This window comes from Triturus cristatus, chromosome 1_2 (assembly GCF_964204655.1).
Source record: "Triturus cristatus chromosome 1_2, aTriCri1.1, whole genome shotgun sequence".
Taxonomy (NCBI): Eukaryota; Metazoa; Chordata; class Amphibia; order Caudata; family Salamandridae; genus Triturus; species Triturus cristatus.
In genome coordinates, this window is record NC_140580.1 from 943,585,582 (window position 1) to 943,605,045 (window position 19,464).

The 19,464-nt window shown below is 45.8% G+C and overlaps 1 protein-coding gene across 1 annotated transcript in view; it reads left to right on the forward strand.

Moving 5' to 3' along the window:
* Positions 1-19,464, forward strand: part of PLOD1 (procollagen-lysine,2-oxoglutarate 5-dioxygenase 1) — a 74,107-nt gene that overhangs the window by 11,030 nt on the left and 43,613 nt on the right. Inside the window, exons 3-9 of the mRNA XM_085609922.1 lie at positions 1,915-2,051; positions 2,511-2,674; positions 5,015-5,127; positions 15,407-15,470; positions 17,369-17,466; positions 17,898-17,999; positions 18,317-18,448. Coding sequence (XP_085466048.1) covers positions 1,915-2,051; positions 2,511-2,674; positions 5,015-5,127; positions 15,407-15,470; positions 17,369-17,466; positions 17,898-17,999; positions 18,317-18,448 — 810 coding nt within the window. The remainder of the gene's footprint in view (positions 1-1,914; positions 2,052-2,510; positions 2,675-5,014; positions 5,128-15,406; positions 15,471-17,368; positions 17,467-17,897; positions 18,000-18,316; positions 18,449-19,464) is intronic.

Genomic DNA, 19,464 nt, shown 5'->3' on the forward strand with positions numbered 1-19,464 from the left:
GTTTTGGAGATAAGGGGGAGTGCTCTTCCAAATTCCCCATAGGAAAGGGTGTGAGACAAGGCTGCATTTTAGCTCCTTTTTTGTTTAACTTATACATTAATTCAGCTGCATCTCACCTCTTGGAAGATAAACAGGATTATCCAAAAATTGGCAACTCCCATATCCCCATCCTTTTATATGCAGACGATGCTGTAATCATGGCCCGGACCCAAATCGGTCTTCAAAGATCGATTAGTAAATTTTCAGAATATATGGGCAATAGGGGCCTAAAGATTAACATCAGCAAAACCTTTAATATGTGCTGCACAAAAAAGAAGCACCTTCATTGTAACTCCTTTTTATCCAACACAAAACTAACGAGCGTCAACACTTTTTCCTACCTGGGTATTAATTTTGATAACAAGGGCACTTGGACAGCAGCTAGGGAATCAAGAAAATTAGCTTTTTCACGAGCTATAGGGGCCGTTAAACACTTTTCTAATAAATGTGTAAATGTGCAGGAATTTATATAGCGCAAATCACCAAGCGGTCTCTAAGCGCTTGCTTAGGGAACCCGTCCTGGTATTCCCCTGTGAGATAACCTAGCAGGGCATCTGCAAGGTGAAAGCCAGGCATGCCACCGCGAGGGGCCCATGTGGAGATTAAGCAATCTATTGCCCAGAGTCGCAGAGTGTGAACCCATGAGTCAAGTATGCACTGGAGCGAGAATAATCGAGTCCATGGACATTTATGGACTCAAGACCCAGCCGAGCTGGGAATTGAACCCTGGTCCCGGGCTGACCTCTGCTTCCAGGTCTGCCTCCTCTAACCAGTGAGCCACACTTCTCCGATAAAGTAGGGGGCCGTCCTGTATCAGTGCTGTTAGATATATATAGAGCCAAATGTGTATCTACAGCACTGTACGGTGCAGGAATCTGGGGAATAGGGAATGCCTTGAGCATCCAGATTTGTCAGAATGCCTTTCTCCGTTTCCTACTGGCAGTGCCTGGGTCTACTTCCTCTTACGTTTGTCATCAAGAGCTGGGTGTACCTTATATTTCAGACCTTATCAATCTAGAGCCCATCTTGTTGTGGCATAAAGTACGGTCTGGAACCGAGACAGGCCTGAATAGGGACATAATTAGTGACTGTCTTGCTTTAGATGGGTCCCCAAAAATCCCCTGGTTCAAATATCTTAAATGCTTCTTTGCTGAGATGGGCCACCCGGAATTCTTTGATTCCCCAGACACCATGGCAAATTTGTCAAGAAAGGAACTCAAGAAAGTTTGCCTGCACTTCCTAACAGAGAAACGCTGGTTGCTGGAGAAACGCAAGAGTTCTGTCATGGCTAACCATCTACTTATCCAAAATCAAGGCATACAGCCATACTTGAACCTTGTCCCTAGCTGTTACTCCCGTATGCTTTTAACCCGATTTAGGGTAGATGTCTTTTTTAGACTGGTCACCTTTCCTGTGATGAATTGTTGGCTAAAGGATCTTATCCCTTGTCCTTGTGATGAGGTCTCTGCTCAATCATCCCTTCATTGCATCCTTTTTTGCAAATATTACTCAGAACCAAGGAAAAGGTTGCTCCGACCCGTTTTAAACAAATTAGGGCTGAGGCAATGCAGAGTGGCGTTGGTCAAACTGCAAATGTTGGACGATGAATTTCTTATTTTTTCTGTTTCAATGTTTCTTAAAACCATTATAAGATTTAGGATCTCCATGAATTAGGTCTTTTTCTTAATTGTTAGAAATTGCACTGTTTCTTTTTAAATGTTGAATTATTATACATGTATGCTTTTATGGTTTTGCTTTTAAAATCGAATAAAGCTGTTTCTGAATCTGAATCACTCTCTTCTTAATCTCCGTGTAGGGTGTTTCTTTCTGGTCTTAGTGTGGGCTGCCCCAGTTTTTCTCTTATTTCGCCTGCAGGTCCTGGGTCTGGGGGAAGAATGGCACGGAGATGATGAGTCGACCGCAGCAGGAGGAGGGCAGAAAGTGCGGCTGCTGAAGTCTGCTCTGGAGCACCTGCCGGACAAGGAGAATGTAATAGTTCTTTTCACGGAGAGGTAACTGCCCAGAGTCGCGCTATGGTGCTCTATGTGACTAGTTTACAGTAGAAAGGGAAGGCTTGTCCATCCATGTGGCGAAGCACGGCTCTTGGCCATTGCACCCTGCTTAAGGTTTTCCGGTTTCTAGCTCCACCGTTAATTTTTTCCCTCAGTGTTTGCACTTCGCTATTTCTTCTGTCTACTTATGGTGTTTCTCTCTTTTCCATGAATGCCTGTTTTCCCTCTTATTCTACCGCCACCTTTCCCTACATCCCCGAAGTACCTCTGTTTCTCCCTCTCTCATTGGTCCTCTTTCCTGCTTTGTGTTCTTGGGCGCATCTTCTTTCCTTCACTTATTCTTCCTCTGTCCGGCATCCTTAGAGAGCCTGACCTTTCCTCGGTGCTCTTTATCCATGTGTAGTCTTCTCGCATTTTCCCTCAGTCCCATTAAGTCTTTTCCTGCTCATCTTCTTGTAGCTATGATGTCATATTTGCTTCTGGCCCAGCAGAACTCCTTAAGAAGTTCAAGCAGGCCAAGTGTCGAGTGTTGTTCTCAGCAGAGACGCTGGTCTATCCTGACCGCAAACTGGACGCCAAGTACCCGCAAGTTGTGACTGGCAAGCGATACCTGGGGTCTGGAGGTGAGGCTGGAGGCTTTATATAACATTTGAAGTTCACTCAAACATCTTGCTGTCCTCTTGCCTTCCGATTGTCTCTCTGTAAGTCTCTCTTTGGTCTCTCTGTACTTCCTAAATGTATTTACTTTCTGCCCTAACCAGCCATTCTGCTTTCTCCTACCTCCTCTCAAACCTGCTTGATTCTCATCTGTTTCCACAGCATCGGATCTTCCCCATCTCTTCTGTATTCCTCATTCCTTGCTGTACCTCTCTTTGTATTCCTCATTCCTTGCTGTATCTCTCATTGTATCCCTCATTCCTTGCTGCACCGTTCGTCTGTATCCCTCATTCCTTGCTGTACCTCTCTTTGTATTTCTCATTCCTTGCTGTCCCTCTTTGTATTCCTCATATTCCTCATTCCTTGCTGTACCTCTCTTTGTATTTCTCATTCCTTGCTGTCCCTCTTTGTATTCCTCATATGCCTCATTCCTTGCTGTACCTCTCTTTGTATTCCTCATTTCTTGCTGTTCCTCTCTTTGTATTCCTCATTCCTTGCTGTCCCTCTTTGTATTCCTCATTCCTTGCTGTACCTCTCTTTGTATCCCTCAATCCTTGCTGTACCGTTCTTCTGTATCCCTCATTCCTTGCTGTTCCTCTCTTTGTATTCCTCATTCCTTGCTGTATCTCTCATTGTATCCCTCATTCCTTGCTGCACCGTTCGTCTGTATCCCTCATTCCTTGCTGTACCTCTCTTTGTATTTCTCATTCCTTGCTGTCCCTCTTTGTATTCCTCATATTCCTCATTCCTTGCTGTACCTCTCTTTGTATTTCTCATTCCTTGCTGTCCCTCTTTGTATTCCTCATATGCCTCATTCCTTGCTGTACCTCTCTTTGTATTCCTCATTTCTTGCTGTTCCTCTCTTTGTATTCCTCATTCCTTGCTGTCCCTCTTTGTATTCCTCATTCCTTGCTGTACCTCTCTTTGTATCCCTCAATCCTTGCTGTACCGTTCTTCTGTATCCCTCATTCCTTGCTGTTCCTCTCTTTGTATTCCTCATTCCTTGCTGTTCCTCTCTTTGAATTCCCCATTCCTTGCTGTACCTCCCCTTGTATTCCTCATTTCTTGCTGTACCTCTCTTTGTATCCCTCATTCCTTGCTGTTCCTCTCTTTGAATTCCTCATTCCTTGCTGTACCTCTCTTTATATTCCTCATTCCTTGCTGTACCGTTCTTCTGTATCCCTCATTCCTTGCTGTTCCTCTCTTTGTATCCCTCATTCCTTGCTGTACCTCCCCTTGTATTCCTCATTTCTTGCTGTACCTCTCTTTGTATCCCTCATTCCTTGCTGTTCCTCTCTTTGAATTCCTCATTCCTTGCTGTTCCTCTCTTTGTATTCCTCATTCCTTGCTGTTCCTCTCTTTGAATTCCCCATTCCTTGCTGTACCTCCCCTTGTATTCCTCATTTCTTGCTGTACCTCTCTTTGTATCACCATTCCTTGCTGTTCCTCTCTTTGAATTCCTCATTCCTTGCTGTACCTCTCTTTATATTCCTCATTCCTTGCTGTACCTCTCTTTATATTCCTCATTCCTTGCTGTACCTCTCTTTATATTCCTCATTCCTTGCTGTACCTCTCTTTGTATCCCCCATTCCTTGCTGTACCTCCCCTTGTATTCCTCACTTCTTGCTGTACCTCTCTTTGTATCCCTCAATCCTTGCTGTACCGTTCTTCTGTATCCCTCATTCCTTGCTGTTCCTCTCTTTGTATCCCTCATTCCTTGCTGTACCTCTCTTTGTATCCCTCATTCCTTGCTGTACCATTCTTCTGTATCCCTCATTCGTTGCTGTACCTGTCTTCTGAACCCCTCATTCCTTGCTGTACCTCTCTTTGTATTCCCAATTCCTTGCTGTACTTCTCTTTGTATTCCTCGTTCCTGGGTGTACCTCGCTTTGATTTCCTCATTCCTTGCTGTTGCTTTCTTTGTTTAACTCCTTCTGCCTTCACTCTCGCCTCACTGACTTGTGCTGCCCATGTCTCCCTCTCACACCTCCTCTCATCCAGCGCATGCATGTGTCTCTCCTGCCTTATTTTCATTTTTGTCTGTTCTTTCCACCCCAAGCTCTTTGCTTGATTGCCCCCTCTGTATTTGTTTCCTGCTCCACCTCCGCTCTCTTCGTTTCTCCTCACCCTTTCCTCCTCTAGTCTGCCAGGTGCCGATCTTCTTGTCCTGCAGTGATCCCACTGCACCCCTGGATCTCTCCTTCCTGCCCCCTCGTTTCTGCTCCCTCTCGAGCCATGCTCCCTTATGGTTGTTGGTGATGGCGCCTTGTACTGCCCTCCATGAGTAAACCTCGTTTGTGTTCCAGGATTTATGGGCTACGCGGACCACCTTTGGAAGCTCGTTGCTGACTGGGATGGACGTGACAACGACAGCGACCAGCTGTTTTACACCAAGGCCTTCCTGGATCCGGAAAAGCGGGTATGCCAGCCAGAGAGGCCTGTTCACAAAGAAGAGTGTGTGGGGGCGTTTGTCCCCAGGAAGCGGAACACGAGCAGGGCCCAGTGCAGCATGGGAGGGCTGTGCCTGGCCAGGGAGGGGCTTCTGGATATTAAAAAGATGCATTTAGACCGAGTGGACAGCAGTGAGTGAAGTGTATTGATGCCAGAGGGGGTGGGAAAGGGTTGTCGGGGTGCCACATGTTGTCACATGAATGAGAGTTGCGCTAATCTTGAGCAGACATGTTTAAGGAAAACATTCATGTAATCAGCTAGGCTATAAAAGAGGTTTGAAGCCGTCCTGGCGCTGATCAAAACCGTCTTAGACTGGAGACGAGTCGCTGGCAGGAGCAGTTCCACCGGGTGAGGCGACGATGGTCAGACCTGGTTTAAGGGCTCACTAATTGGAAGTACAAGAAAGAGTTAAAACATTTCCTGCCGGAACAGAAGACCCAAAACGAGACTGGAAGTTCCTCAAAGCAGGGGGCTGAACAGCAAGGCTCAATTCAACCACCTCCCTAAGAAGTATGGAGCAAGAGAGGTGCACGGTGGGTGGGTACGGGTCAGGGAGATGGTATCCGAGCCAGGGACATGAAAGAGTTAAAACATTTCCTGCCGGAACAGAAGACCCAAAACGAGACTGGAAGTTCCTCAAAGCAGGGGGCTGAACAGCAAGGCTCAATTCAACCACCTCCCTAAGAAGTATGGAGCAAGAGAGGTGCACGGTGGGTGGGTACGGGTCAGGGAGATGGTATCCGAGCCAGGGACATCTTTAGGATTTTGGGGGCACGAAGCTGATTGTATTTTGGGGGCCCCTGTTCGGAACAGTTTTGAATTTATGACCCAGTTTCAGCTCCTTCATGTCCTCTTTGGCCAGGTAACTGAGTGCACAGGCACAGTCGTCCAAATTCTAAAGATGTCACATCTAATATTCATGGAAAGTGATGCGTGTTTTCAAAATTGTAACACAGCAGCAGCTCACTAATATTACTGCAAATATTCTCTGTGACACCCTCCCCTTTTTAGGTCTCGGCCTGGCGAAAGCAGCGCATGCGCTGCTCGGCCATGCAGAGACCTTTTGGAATCGAAACGATTCCAGCGTGCACGCGGGGAGACAAACGAGACAGAAGATGTGCACGCGGGGATTGGATGCTTTACTGGCGGCGTGATACACTAGGGACTTTTTTTTTCGTCGCCAGTAAAGGCAGTCCCCGCGTGCACATCTTCTGTCCATCCCATGACGGGCCATGCTTGTTACTTTTTTACTAATAACATTTAAAGTACTGGTCCTGTTACGTGGACGCAGGCTTGGAGATGCAATGAAAAGAGCGTACATTCTTTCCAGTGTTCAAACACCGGAACAGCTGATCAACCAGCCAGTTCTGAGCACAGCGTCCGTAGATGCCAGACTCTAACAGTCTCCGCCATCCGCTACCATGGAAACAGAACGACGCCGCTCTACAGCGCACAGGAAGCTCTGAACTCATGCGCCGAGAGGAGGCAACCCTGCGTGGGTCGCGCACACGCACCACGTGAGCGCCTACTTCTAGCCGCCCCATCATTATACGTCACATGATCCGAGGACTTTGTACTGAAGTAACCTCAGCCAACAGTGACCTTTGCCCCCTTCCTGTCTTTGCTGTCATCAGTCCTCAACCAAGATGGCTGCGTTCAGCAAGTCTATCCCACATAGCTGCTATGAAATCGGGCATACCTGGAATCCTTCCTGCACCGTCGCCTACCTTCAGATTTCACAGGGCGCTCTGGAGGAGTCCCTGAAGATATATGCTCTGCTCTACTTGGTGAGTGGCATATCTCCTTCCCCCGGTTTCCCAGGCCTGAGTACAGAAGCCTCCTACTGCACTTTACACTGGTGCATACTGTGCAACCTAGCATTGCACTCAGGTACGTCATTGTGTACTTAGTTCTTAGTCTTTCTGCAACCTGACATGCACGCAACTTACGTTATTAAGAGGTGCATTGCAATCCTGGCAATATATATCCTTCTATAAGCTTAAGATCTTTTATAGGCGCACGTATTGGAACCCGGCACACAGTACCCCAATACAGCATATCCCTGCCATAGGAAGCATGGCAGCTCTGGCACTGGAACAAACATTGAATCCTGACATAAACTAATGCCCTGGGCTAGCATTAATCCTTTGACGTGTTGTACATTAACTCGGTTCCCAGGACACCGCAGCCCTTTCACATACATACTACAGTCACTCTGTACCCCGACATATGCAACCTTGGCATGGACGGTTAACACTGCATGGACAAATAGTTAAACGTCCTAGGCATGTGGTGACCAGATTTTGAGAGCCCAAAACAGGAACATTTCGAATACAATCGAAAGAATCCGATGGGCACCGAATGACTGCGTTCATCAATATAGAAACACAGACGAAGCATTGATGGAATAAATAAAAAGCCATTTTTTAAAACCCAGTATCAAACGTTATTTAAGTAGCTTTCTAATTAGAGCTGCTAACTCGTACTGCTTTGTAACACATAAAAACGTGCCTCCATTGTTTGCAGTCAACCCTCACTGAAAACCAGGACCTGACCCAAAATTGCCGAAATCTGCCAGGATAGCTGGTGGAAAACCGGGTCTCTCCTGGGGCGCCTGTTCACCCTACCTAGGTATCTACTGCATCCAGACCAGACGCAGTGCTGCTCAGGCGCAACGCGGTTTCGACACAGCAGTCATGATCTGTCGGACCCAGTGCCACGCAGTTCAATACTATATAAGAAAAAAGTTTTACCTATGCCTCTGGTGACTTCAACACTTATTCATATGAAGTAAGATAAACGAAAATTAATACGTTTATCTAAGCAATGATTTATGCCTTTTATTTATTTTATTTTTTCAATTAATATCTTTGATCACAAAAGGAACACATAATGAACTACACGAAATACCACATTGATATTTACACAATAAAAGTAAACAACGTGAAACATGTGTTTTGACATACAATTATAAATAAACTCATAATAATCAAACATTGAAACAATCAAGTGAAATGTCACAAAAAACAATCATTATATACACAATACGAAATACAAAGTTGTCAAACAAAATGATAAATTGGACAACTAACACCCTTATATTTGGAATCAATCAAATCCCCTAAATATCAGGGACACAAGGGGGTATATTTGTGATATTTAACCCAGAAGTTAGTTGGTTTAAAAAAAACTTGCTGCCACCTTCCTAGCCTCCAGCAATTTTCAGAAATAATAAAAATGTCATGATAGCTTCGGTGATTAATGTTCTTTCTAGAGAGAGATCCTAGTTTTGTCTAGTGGAAGGGTTGACTCCTGGAAAGGTAGCACCGAGGGTTAATATGCCTGCTGCAAAGAACATGTACTATGCAGATCACAAAGTGCACTGCTTTAATGGGGGGACCATGATGAATGGTCATTTAATGTCAGCTGTAGATGATGGACCCCTGAACAGTGTCATGTATGTGCATGTTTGCATCGTGCTGAGGGGATTACTAGGTAATTGTTCACGCAACTCTCTGATGGATGTCACATGCGGTTTTTCTGGGTCCCCAGATAGATCATGCAGTCTGTGTGTTCTCTTTTGTACTGCCAGTCACTGCCAGTCACCGGTGTATTCAACTGTGTAGCCTTGGACCGTGTCATGTACGTGCAGTAACTTGCATGATCGAGGTAACTATTAGCGGCGATACTACGTGTCTCTCGGTCCTCTTTCAAGTGCTTGCTGTCCTTTCCCCCCCTCCCCCCCCCCAGGGGCATCAATCTGAGGGTTAGCCCCGGGCGCCACTAGCTCTAGCTACGCCTCTGGGCACAGGAGGACAACAGGAACCTTTGCACAGACTTTAACCCTGTTACCGAAGGAGACCACCAACACAAATCCCTTGCAAACACTGCATCACTTGCAGGGAACTATGCACGAATACGTATCTCAGCGCTGCCACACATTGCAGCTCGGGTACACGAGCACATTCAGAACAGCGCGAGCGTCCCCATACTGAAGGCACTGGCGGGGACAGTAAACTACTCGGCCACTAGCAGTCCCCCTGCCACGAACTTCAGCTCCAGGTACACGAGCACACACAAAACAGTGTCCCTACACTAAAGGCATTGAGGGGAGAACAAACGACACTGTTAAAATAATTGTAGGCATACTACATGTGCTCTGCGCATGGCTCCTTTGTTTACCTTACAGCTCCTGGACATGAGAAGACCGGTCACAAAGATAAACGCTGGATTCTGTACATAGCAGGACGCTGCACTCTGGCACACTGCTCCCCTCCCGCCTGGTCACAAAAGCACAGAAACCTACTTGGTATCAAACTGTGCAGTGAGGGATGCCAAGTTCAAACTAGTTAGAAAACAACGCAGCACTGTACATAGGTCAGGGGGAGATGCACGTGAATTTATGAGTGGTCTATCAGTAGAGAGATACAAAAACTGACCTAATCGAGGGAAATCTTGGGGTGCAATTCATAGGGGACGCAGACGAAAAGACATCAGTGTAGGGAGTTTATATGTAGAATAGCCTGCAGAAGTAAGAAAAGCGATCCAAAGAAGGGCATAGCAAATGGAATGCTGAGGAAATAGGCTAGCAGACAGAGGAGAGACTAGCAGACACCCGGCACTGATGAGCCAGCTATGCAAGGACAGTGGGTTACTTGAAAAGATTATTCTTCATGTCCTTCCGGAATCGAAGGAGAGGGGGAGCTTGACAGATCCCGATGAGGGTGGAGTTACAGAGTAGAAGGCCTGCTGCCTTCTCTTCTTAGTCCTGTCCCGCTGGCTTCAGACCTGGAGTTGTTGCTGGTGCGTGTGTTCTCAATCGTCCCAGAGGTTTGAAATAGGATGTCCGTGAGTAGCTGCACCTCGGAGTTCTTTCAGTGTGGGTGTGATCCTGTCAGACTTTTACTTTCCTTAGATTAGAAGGGTATAACGCACTCATTGCACACTGCTAAGCAAGTCGTAGGCATACACAGGGCCCCTGGCCCACCAGCCCCAGGCTGCACGTCTTAGCATCAGGTTCTTCTGAAATCCACCTGCTCTGGTGGAAGGAGGGACTAATAGACGGAGACAGTGCATGGTGTATGAGACACGCACTTCTCTGACACTAAGTCTTCTTGTAAGAAGGTACATTGAATCTTGGGTAAGGGGCACCTACTGCTCAGCGGTACAATTTGAAGATACACATCACCCTAGTACGAGACATTAGTGCAGACACTGCACGCCTGCATCAGATTCTGCATCAGTAAGGCACACTGAGCCCGTGGCAGGAGGCTTTGCCGTAGGCAAATATAGTGTAGCTCTGCCGCAATGCTCTTTTGTAAAGTAGCACGCTAGACCCTCTGTTAAAAGGAGAACGCCTCTTCCCCTGGTACCTGCCTCTGCTGCAGCAGGGGGCACTGTGCTCGGGGGTCTGCACCAGACGATCCTAATTCACCCCCGCTTCTAGGCAGTGACGCTGCATTGAAGCATACTCCTTTCCCGCTATCAGCCTCTGGGCAGCATCGCAAACAGCATCCCTAGCACCAGGCTCTACTGCACTAGTGGTACTGGTAGTTACAACACTGGCACTGGGCTCTGCAGTGGAGCACACTGACCCACTGGTCCCCGGCCTTTGCTACAAGGCACACTGAGCCTTTTGTCACTTTACTTTGTAACAGGATGGCACATCTTTTCTGGTTTAATGTCCCTGCATCTGTGAATAACACTGAAGATCTGGGACTAGGGCTCTGCAGAATGGTACAGTGTACTTTAGCCCGCAGGGCACGGTACGGCAGTTATGCATACAGCATCTCGCCGCTTTGGTGTGTAACAGAGTAACTCAAGCTCCCTCTTGCAACGAAGAGCATTAAACCTTCGATCTCTGGACTCTGCAGCAGCAAAGCACCTTGTATATCATTTCATAGAGCTAGGAAGCAAAGTTCACTGAGCCTCAAGTGACCGCAATCTGCAGCTGTGGCACACTGAATCCCTCGCCTATTCCAGGGGTATTTCACCTGCATTTATCGTACACCCCTGCCCTGCCCCCTGTGATCTGCAGAGGGCACACTAGAGCACCCTCGCTGAGTCTGCACTTAATCTTTGGTCTCGTAGCTCTTTAACACGACACTTTAAATCTTTAATCTCAGGCTCCTGCAGTTGGACATACTGCCCCTTTGTTCCTCAGGCTCTGAAGTGACGCACACCAAACCCTAGTACTAAGCTCTGTCCCTTTGTTCTCAGAGCTCTGCAGTGACTGACGTGACCCAGTGCTTTAAATGGGCCGATACTCACCGGTACGGAGTACCGGCACTTTTATATTTTCTCCCCTTGAGTACCGGGACCTTTCCTCGGGAAAGGAGAGTGCCGGTACTCATAACGGCCCGGTTTTGATGCGGTTGGTGCTCCGCTCAATCCTTGGCAGGTCTTTCTGCACGGCCTACAATGGGTTAAAGCGCCTTTCAAACCAAGCTGAAGCCTGGGCTGCGCTGGTTCAAAAGCGCCAGCGGAGCAGCTCGCCTTCAGTGGAACACAGAGCTGCGTGCGCCTCTCTGGGGTGAAAGGTAGAGTATCGCTGCAGGGTCCCTTTCACAGGGGGTCTGAAGGTGACCAAAAAAAACTGATTGGCGCGGTGCGTGGGCCACATTGTCCAGGGACACAGCTTGTTAGTATGCCCATTGTTTTAATCGCGCGCAAATCTTCGCCCATCAACAATTTTTAAATGAGAGTGATTTGCATGAAACAAAATCCCGGCCCTCTAGATTACATCAATGCATTCCTGCTTTAAAAAAAAAACTGCAGCACTAGTAAGTCAGTGTGCCATTTATTGGAAAACATAGCCCCGCCCCCTTGCCCGTGCCATACTCCGCCCCCAATCCACAACTTTTTTTTTGTGAGTACCTGCACTTATTTGTTTCCATTTAAAGCACTGCTGACGTCTAATACATTGTACAAGGCTGTGAAACCGGAAGTACACTGATTCTCTGGCCCGAAGGCTTAGCAGCAGTGGGCTCAAAAAGAACCAAGGGATACTGAACTTTTTTACACAAAATTCTTCTGTAATGAGTGACATTGAGCTTCTAGTCCCTGAGCTCTTGTGCAGTGAGGTACACACCCCCTTTGGCCCTGGGCTCTGCTGCAGTGACGCACACCGTCCTTCTGGTCTATAGCGCTGCTGCAGTAATATGCACACTGGACATTCACTCTTCTGCAGTGACGATCCGCAATTTTGCTGCAGTGGGGCACCCTGATCTTTTGGCTTCTGCGTCATGCATTTTTGAGGGAAATGTGACCTTCTTTTCCCCTGTCATAGACACAGAATGGGTAAAACCCTTTGATACATCTGGCCCTTGGTCACAAGGCTCTGTAGCGAGGCAAATGGAATTCTAGAGCTCGCGGTGCAACCACACTTAGGGGCATATTATCAAGCCCTGCATTAAAATTATTGCAGCTTTATCGATAATGGGCTTGATAATATGCCGCAGAGAATTCCCATAGAAGCCCATGTTGACACCAGAACATGGGGTTCTATGGGAATTCTCAAGGGCATATTATCAAGCCCATTATCGCCGCGCCGCTAAAGCGGCGATAATTTTAACGCCGTTTCTTGATAATATGCCCCTTAGTTCCTGGTAACGGGATAAATAGTTCATCTGGTCCCCAGGATCTCCAGCGCAGCACATTTAACTCTGCTCTCAAGGCTCAGCAGTGAGAAACCTACCTCTCGTGCAGTGAGGCATGCTGAATCACTGTAGCCAGAGATCCGTGGCAGAGAAGCAGTCTTGAGTTTTTGGATTAAATGCTCTGCAACGAGACACATTGGCTCCCTGTACCTAAGGCCCTGCAGTAAGACACTGCCATTGCACTGTCCGCCTTCAACAACGTATGGGAATTTTAATGCTCTAGTACTGTGCAGAGTGCACTTAACAACTCTGCTCAGTGTAATAGACTAAACCTTTGATCACAGACCCTGCAGTGCCTATCTGCCTTGAACTTTTGGTTCTAGGGTTGTGAAAGATAGCAATAAAAACCCTGGCCCTAACTGTCCAACAGGGCACACTGTATGTCTTGATATAGGGCAGTGCAGTGGTAGACACTAAACCTTTACAAGAAAATGCAGGGCGGCACAGTGAACCTCTGACTCCCATCTACCGCTCTGTAGCATCACGATATACTAAACCTTTTATCCCACCCATGGCTCTGCAGCAGTGAGAAATGCTCAAGCTCTGATCTAAATCCATGGCTTTGCAACATTAAGGCACACTGAACATTTGATCGCACCCTTTGCACTGAAGAAGTGAGGCAAACGTTTACCTCTGATCACACCCATGGCTCTGCAGCAGCGAGACACACATAGTCTCTGATACCACCTGTGGCTCTGCAGCAGTGAGACATACTCAATCTCTGATCTCACCTGTGGCTACTCAATCTCTGATCCCACCTGTGGCTCTGCAGCTGTGAGACACACTCAATCTCTGATCCCACCTGTGGCTCTGCAGAGTGAGACACACTCAATCTCTGATCCCACCCATGGCTCTGCAGCAGTGAGACACACTCAATCTCTGATCCCACCTGTGGCTCTGCAGAGTGAGACACACTTAATCTCTGATCTCACCTGTGGCTCTGCAGAGTGAAACACACTCAATCTCTGATCCAACCCATGGCTCTGTAGCAGCGATACACACTCAGTCTCTGATACCACCCACGGCTCTGCAGAGTGAGGCATACTCAATCGCTGATCCCACCCATGGCTCTGCAGCAGTGAGACACACTCAATCTCTGATCCCACCCATGGCTCTGCAGCAGCGAGACACACTCAATCTCTGATCCCATCCATGGCTCTGCAGCACTGAGACACACTCCATGTCTGATCCCACCCATGGCTCTGCATAGTGAGACACACTCAATCTCTGATCCCACCCATGGCTCTGCAGCAGCGATACACACTCAGTCTCTGATACCACCCATGGCTGTGTAGCAGCGATACACACTCAGTCTCTGATACCACCCATGGCTCCGCTGGAGTGAGACACACAGTCTCTGATCCCACCCATGGCTCTGCTGCAGTGAGACACACTCAGTCTCTGATCCCACCGATGGCTCTGCAGCAGCGAGACACACACATTCTCTGATACTACCCATGGCTCCGCTGGAGTGAGACAGTCTCTGATACCATCCATGGCTCTGCTGCAGTGAGACACCCACAATCTCTGATCCCACCCATGGGTCTGCAGCAGTGAGAATTTCAGTCTCTGATTCCACCCATGGATCTGCAGCAAGGTACCCTGATTCTCTTCTGTTAGATCTCTGCCATTAGGTACATTGAACTTCTGGTCCAGAGAACTCTGTAGTTGGACCCAGAAACCTCTAGTACCAAGTCCCTTCATTACCTAAGAACAAACCCTCGGTTCTTAGGGCTTTGTTGTAGGCCACGCTGCACACCTGTACCCTGAACTCAACATTTATGCATGCTGAACCTCTAGTGCCAGTGTTCTTCAGTGAGATACCCTGAATTATATTCCTAGTGTTTTGCAGTAAGGGATGTTTCAGTCCCCTTCCCCTGAGGGACACAGAACTTCTCGTGTCAAAAGGCACCCTGAAGTCTATCCTCAGTGTTCTTCAGTAGGGCACTCTGTGCTCCTGAGCACCACATGCAGGGACACTGAGCTCTAGTGGCAATGTTCTCCACCAAGATACAGTGAAGTCTCTTCCCAGTGTTCCGCAGTAGGGCATGCAGCCCTCCTGGGTTCCATCACTGGAGCCACTGAATCGCTGGCGTGCAGTCTCTGTGGTGAGGCACACAACCTCATTAGTTAGTTACCAGATATGTAATGCATTATCAGGATATGCATTTCTGAGCCCTGTGAATGGTACTGTGCCTTTTGTAGAGTTTTTCTCATTGTGTCTTTTTGTACAAACTAATGGACTAGCATATTTACCAGTTTTCATTCATTGAGTTGATCTGACATACTGGGTTGAATTAATAACAATAGAGTTTGTCATGGCAATGGTATTGTATAGCAAAGCAAATGGCTTTAACCTAATTAAAGGCGAGACCTATTGCATTTTCAATGCTTGTTTTTATATCTCAGGTCTTCTTTTGATCTGAAAGAAATTTTACTTATACATGTTGCATGATATATAAACACAACATTTCTCGGTTGATGTGGTTGTAGGTAGAGAAGTAATCATTACATGTGTGTGTGCGATAGTTGTATCTGAATATACTTTATAATTGTGTGAAAATATCTTCGTGTTTTGTTTTATCAAAGGAGAAACTCAACATGACTTTAGACCACAGGAGTCGTGTGTTCCAGAATCTTTACGGTGGCGTAGGTGAGTTGTTATTGTCTGTATTTGCTAAATGAACAAAAATAAAGTGGAATCACGCTAAATGATGTTTTTGTGTTGAGCAACACATTAAGATGATGCGTGTCCGAACCCCCAAATGTCTTCCTGTTTTATTCCAAGAATTAATATCTTTTTTAGAGACTATGGGCCTGGTTACCAATCAAGCAAAAACTTTTATTATGGTATGCAAGCCCAGAAACCATAAGATGCGGTGCATATTTTTGAACGATCAACCTGCTGTCCACACCATGGAGTTCTCATACTTGGGTTTAGTCATGAATGCTAGGAATAAATGGGGACCTTGTATAGTCAGGGCGAGGCAGACATTTTTAAGTTCAGTGGGCTACATCTTCTGTTTGGCCTGATGTATTGTGAAAAAACTTGTAGCCTCTTTATTGGAAGTCCACAAGAGAAAGTTCCTGCCGATCCTTACCTATGGCGCTGGAATCTGGGGATACTCGAACACTAGCTGCCTTCAAGTGGAACAAAACAGGGAGGCTTAGGTGACTCTTTTATAGTTTATCAAGAGCTTGAGACGGAGTATGCCGAGAATGCCATCAAGTTGGCTCCCTTGCTTCTATGGTGGTCTATATGGGCTAACTTACACGCCTCGTCAGATAGAGCGATTATTAATGACTGCCTCACTTGTGAGAGAGGCATGAAAACCCCTTGGTTTGATGATATCAAAATCGAATTAAATAAGCTGGGTAGGCCGTCCCTTTTCACCAACCCCACCTCAATGTGAAAAACAGATGTATTATGGGTTAAAACTGCCTTTAAAGCTAGGTTGAGAGCCTTGACGGAGGACCTTGAATTCAATAAACAGCTTGTCACAGAGCATGCAAAGATTCACCTTTCCCCTTCCTTGGAGCCTTACCTTGAGTGGATCGATGGCGCCTGGAATAGGTTACTGCTTACCAGGTTTAGGTTAGGATTTATGAGGTGACACCTCGGCTTTCCCCTGTGGCCAATTTGAGTCCTCAAAAGTCTTGATATGTCTATGTAATGAATCCTCCATGCAAAGTCTTTTGCATTTTATTTTTTTCTGCACATTTGTTTTGGGCCTCAGGAAAAAGTTCTTAATTCTGATGATAAGGATGAAGGTGATAAGAACCTCAAGATTAGCCCTTGTGTATCTACAACTGGATTCCCCATCTAATTGCGCTAATATTTGCTCTTTTTAAAAAAATGTGCAGCCAGTAGAAAAAACCCATTAATGTTTTAGCTAGATGGTCTAATTTCTGGAAGAAAGCCATATGCACTTTAAAGAACTCACTTTGTGATCCTGGCACTATGCAATGCACTTTATTTGTATCCATCAGCTTTGCAAGATAACATCCTGTGTGTAATTTACTGCCCGTAATAAGATTCATATCTGTATTTGTGGAGTATTGTCTGCCGCTGGTTTTTATCATAACAGTTTTTTAAACTCTTTTTTTGTACATCTGTATTTTCAAAAGTGATGGATTGTGATGTTTATCTTGTATACTTTTATCTTTCATATTTGTGCCTGAAATAAAGTGAACTTGGTTGGAATTGAAAAAAGTATCATTTTCCAAGGTGCTTTCTATGAATTACCATAAGCGCTTCAGCCTGTTGAGCGCAACAGTCTGATATCTAACATAAAATAAGAAGTCTGTGGTAGTATCACCGAAAATGTTTCTGTCAAGAAGAGAAATAATGTATTTGCTTTGCTGGCTCCAAAGACGTCTGTGGTACATTGGTCACTAGCGCAAAGGTAATAGTGCAAGTTGGCAAGTCCTTTTATGTTCTTATCTTGATGCTGTGACAGACTTGAATCTCCAGCAGTGCAGTGCATCAATGATTCATACAGGAACCCATACTTGGGCTGGCATCTAACTAGGTTCTGCTGATCTTTCTAGATGACATAGTTCTGAAGTTTGAAAATGGAAAAGTGCGAGCCAGGAACGTCATTCATGACACGCTTCCAGTGGTTATTCATGGAAATGGCCCAACAAAGGTAAGTTGTGTCCCCTTTGTCAAGTTCCTGTTCAAACTTTATGATGTATTAAGCACAGACCCACCTGTACCAACAGATTGCTGGCAGATTATTTAATGATGGTTCTGAGAATCGAGAACTGCCCCCTTGATTGAGACGGCATGATGTTAGTAAAAGAGACCACAGCAATTCATCCAAGATGGTCTGGGATAGGCTGACCTTGGACTGCAGGACATCCATCGCTGTGGTCCTTCTATTGAAATCCTGGCCGAAATGTGTAGATTGCAATTTGTTTTCCTCAGCTGAAGTGTCCCCTTTGTCTCCTGTGACCCCTCACTACCCTTTAGTTGCAGGAACTGAACATGTATCCTTAGAACATAATGTATATGATAGAACAATTGCCAAAAACTGTACGTTTCTCTCAAACTGATGATTTAGAGATTTTATTACAGTTGCAACTGAACTACCTTGGAAACTATGTCCCACGCGTATGGACATTTGAGACGGGCTGCACTGTGTGTGACGAGGGGCTGCGAAAACTCTCCGGTCTGAAGGTAGGAAGGAGTGCGTTTAATATCCCTTCACGATGCTTCTGCCCTTGAGGTAGACCAGGTAGGATTCCCATTGGTCGGCTTTTGCAGTTTTGTGAGCTAAGAGTGTCTTGGTTGTTATTATTCCTCTCTCTGCTTTGTCCTCTGCTTTATCCTGGATACAGATGTTCCGCTGGGTTAAATGTAGTGTACTTGCGTCTCACGCTGCTCCATCCTCTGTGATGAATATTTATTGTTCTTCCTTTGAATAGCATCTGTACCACTTTTCTTGTCTCTTCAGTTCTTACCAGTGTCATTTTTCTCACTTTTCTGAATTTCAGGACGCTGCCTTTCCTCTGGTTTTGATTGGCATTTTCATTGAACAGCCAACTCCTTTCATCTCTCAATTCTTTAACCGGTTGCTGAACCTGCAATATCCAAAGGAACGCATCCAGTTGTTTATCCACAACCATGTAAGTCAACATCTGTGATGAGTTTTGGACACTCATGCGTCGCTTGTGCGGATAGGCATGCACCGAAGCTTTTGGCACATGCTTTCAGGGAGGCATTTGGAGTTGGCTGAAGCCAGATGGAACTTTAGTAAAGTTTCTCCTCCTTGGCTGCTACCTGACTTTTGGTTAGACCTTTAAACTCAAACTCCTCTTTGCTATAAAGTATTGTCGGTCAACCAGTAGGCCAATCATTGTAGAACTAGTATGTGGTTCTATTCAGGAAGAATGCGATACTGTGAATGGGAATGTTTAATCCAACCTAAATCCAAGCAGTTAATTACTTATAAGCTTTCTTAGAATAAACTTTCTGTAAAGATGTCTGTGATAAAAATGCAAGTGTCGTGCTCTTAAAGCAGTGTGTCTATAACAGGACTGCTAGTCAAAGAACAACATCATGCAAAGATATTTAACAATCGAAGAGGTTTGCACTCCTGTTCCCTCCTTCGTGTTATTGTTAAAAGACAAAACCCTAACCTCGTGGGTGAGACGTCTGCGTTTCTCAAAATGCAGCTGCAAATCGGAATTGAGGAAGGGGGTAAGTTATTTTTACCAGTAACTGGTAACACTTCTCTTACAGTAAAGGATTTTAAAATGTGCCATTTTTTAAATATTAACAAGCAATGTCTCACACAAAGACAGTGGTTTAATCAAAGCACTTAGACAAAAGCAAGCTGAATGCTTACGCTTAGTGCTGATTGCCTCTGTTCATAGGTAACTAATATTCAGTACGCTTTTCCTGTGAAGAATCATAGTGGCATATGTAGAAATTATTGTTACTTTAATAGGTGTATTTATATTGTAGCATTTGTGGATCCCTTTTCCACCCCTAGAAGGCCTTAAAAGCACTTTCTAGGTCATAATTTACAACACAGCTATATCAGCCCTACAGCTTGTGTTGATGTTTTCCCCAAAACAATATCCAGCTGCTAAATATATTAATGCCACGTGTGCAGAAGTTAACAAATATTCCTTGTTGC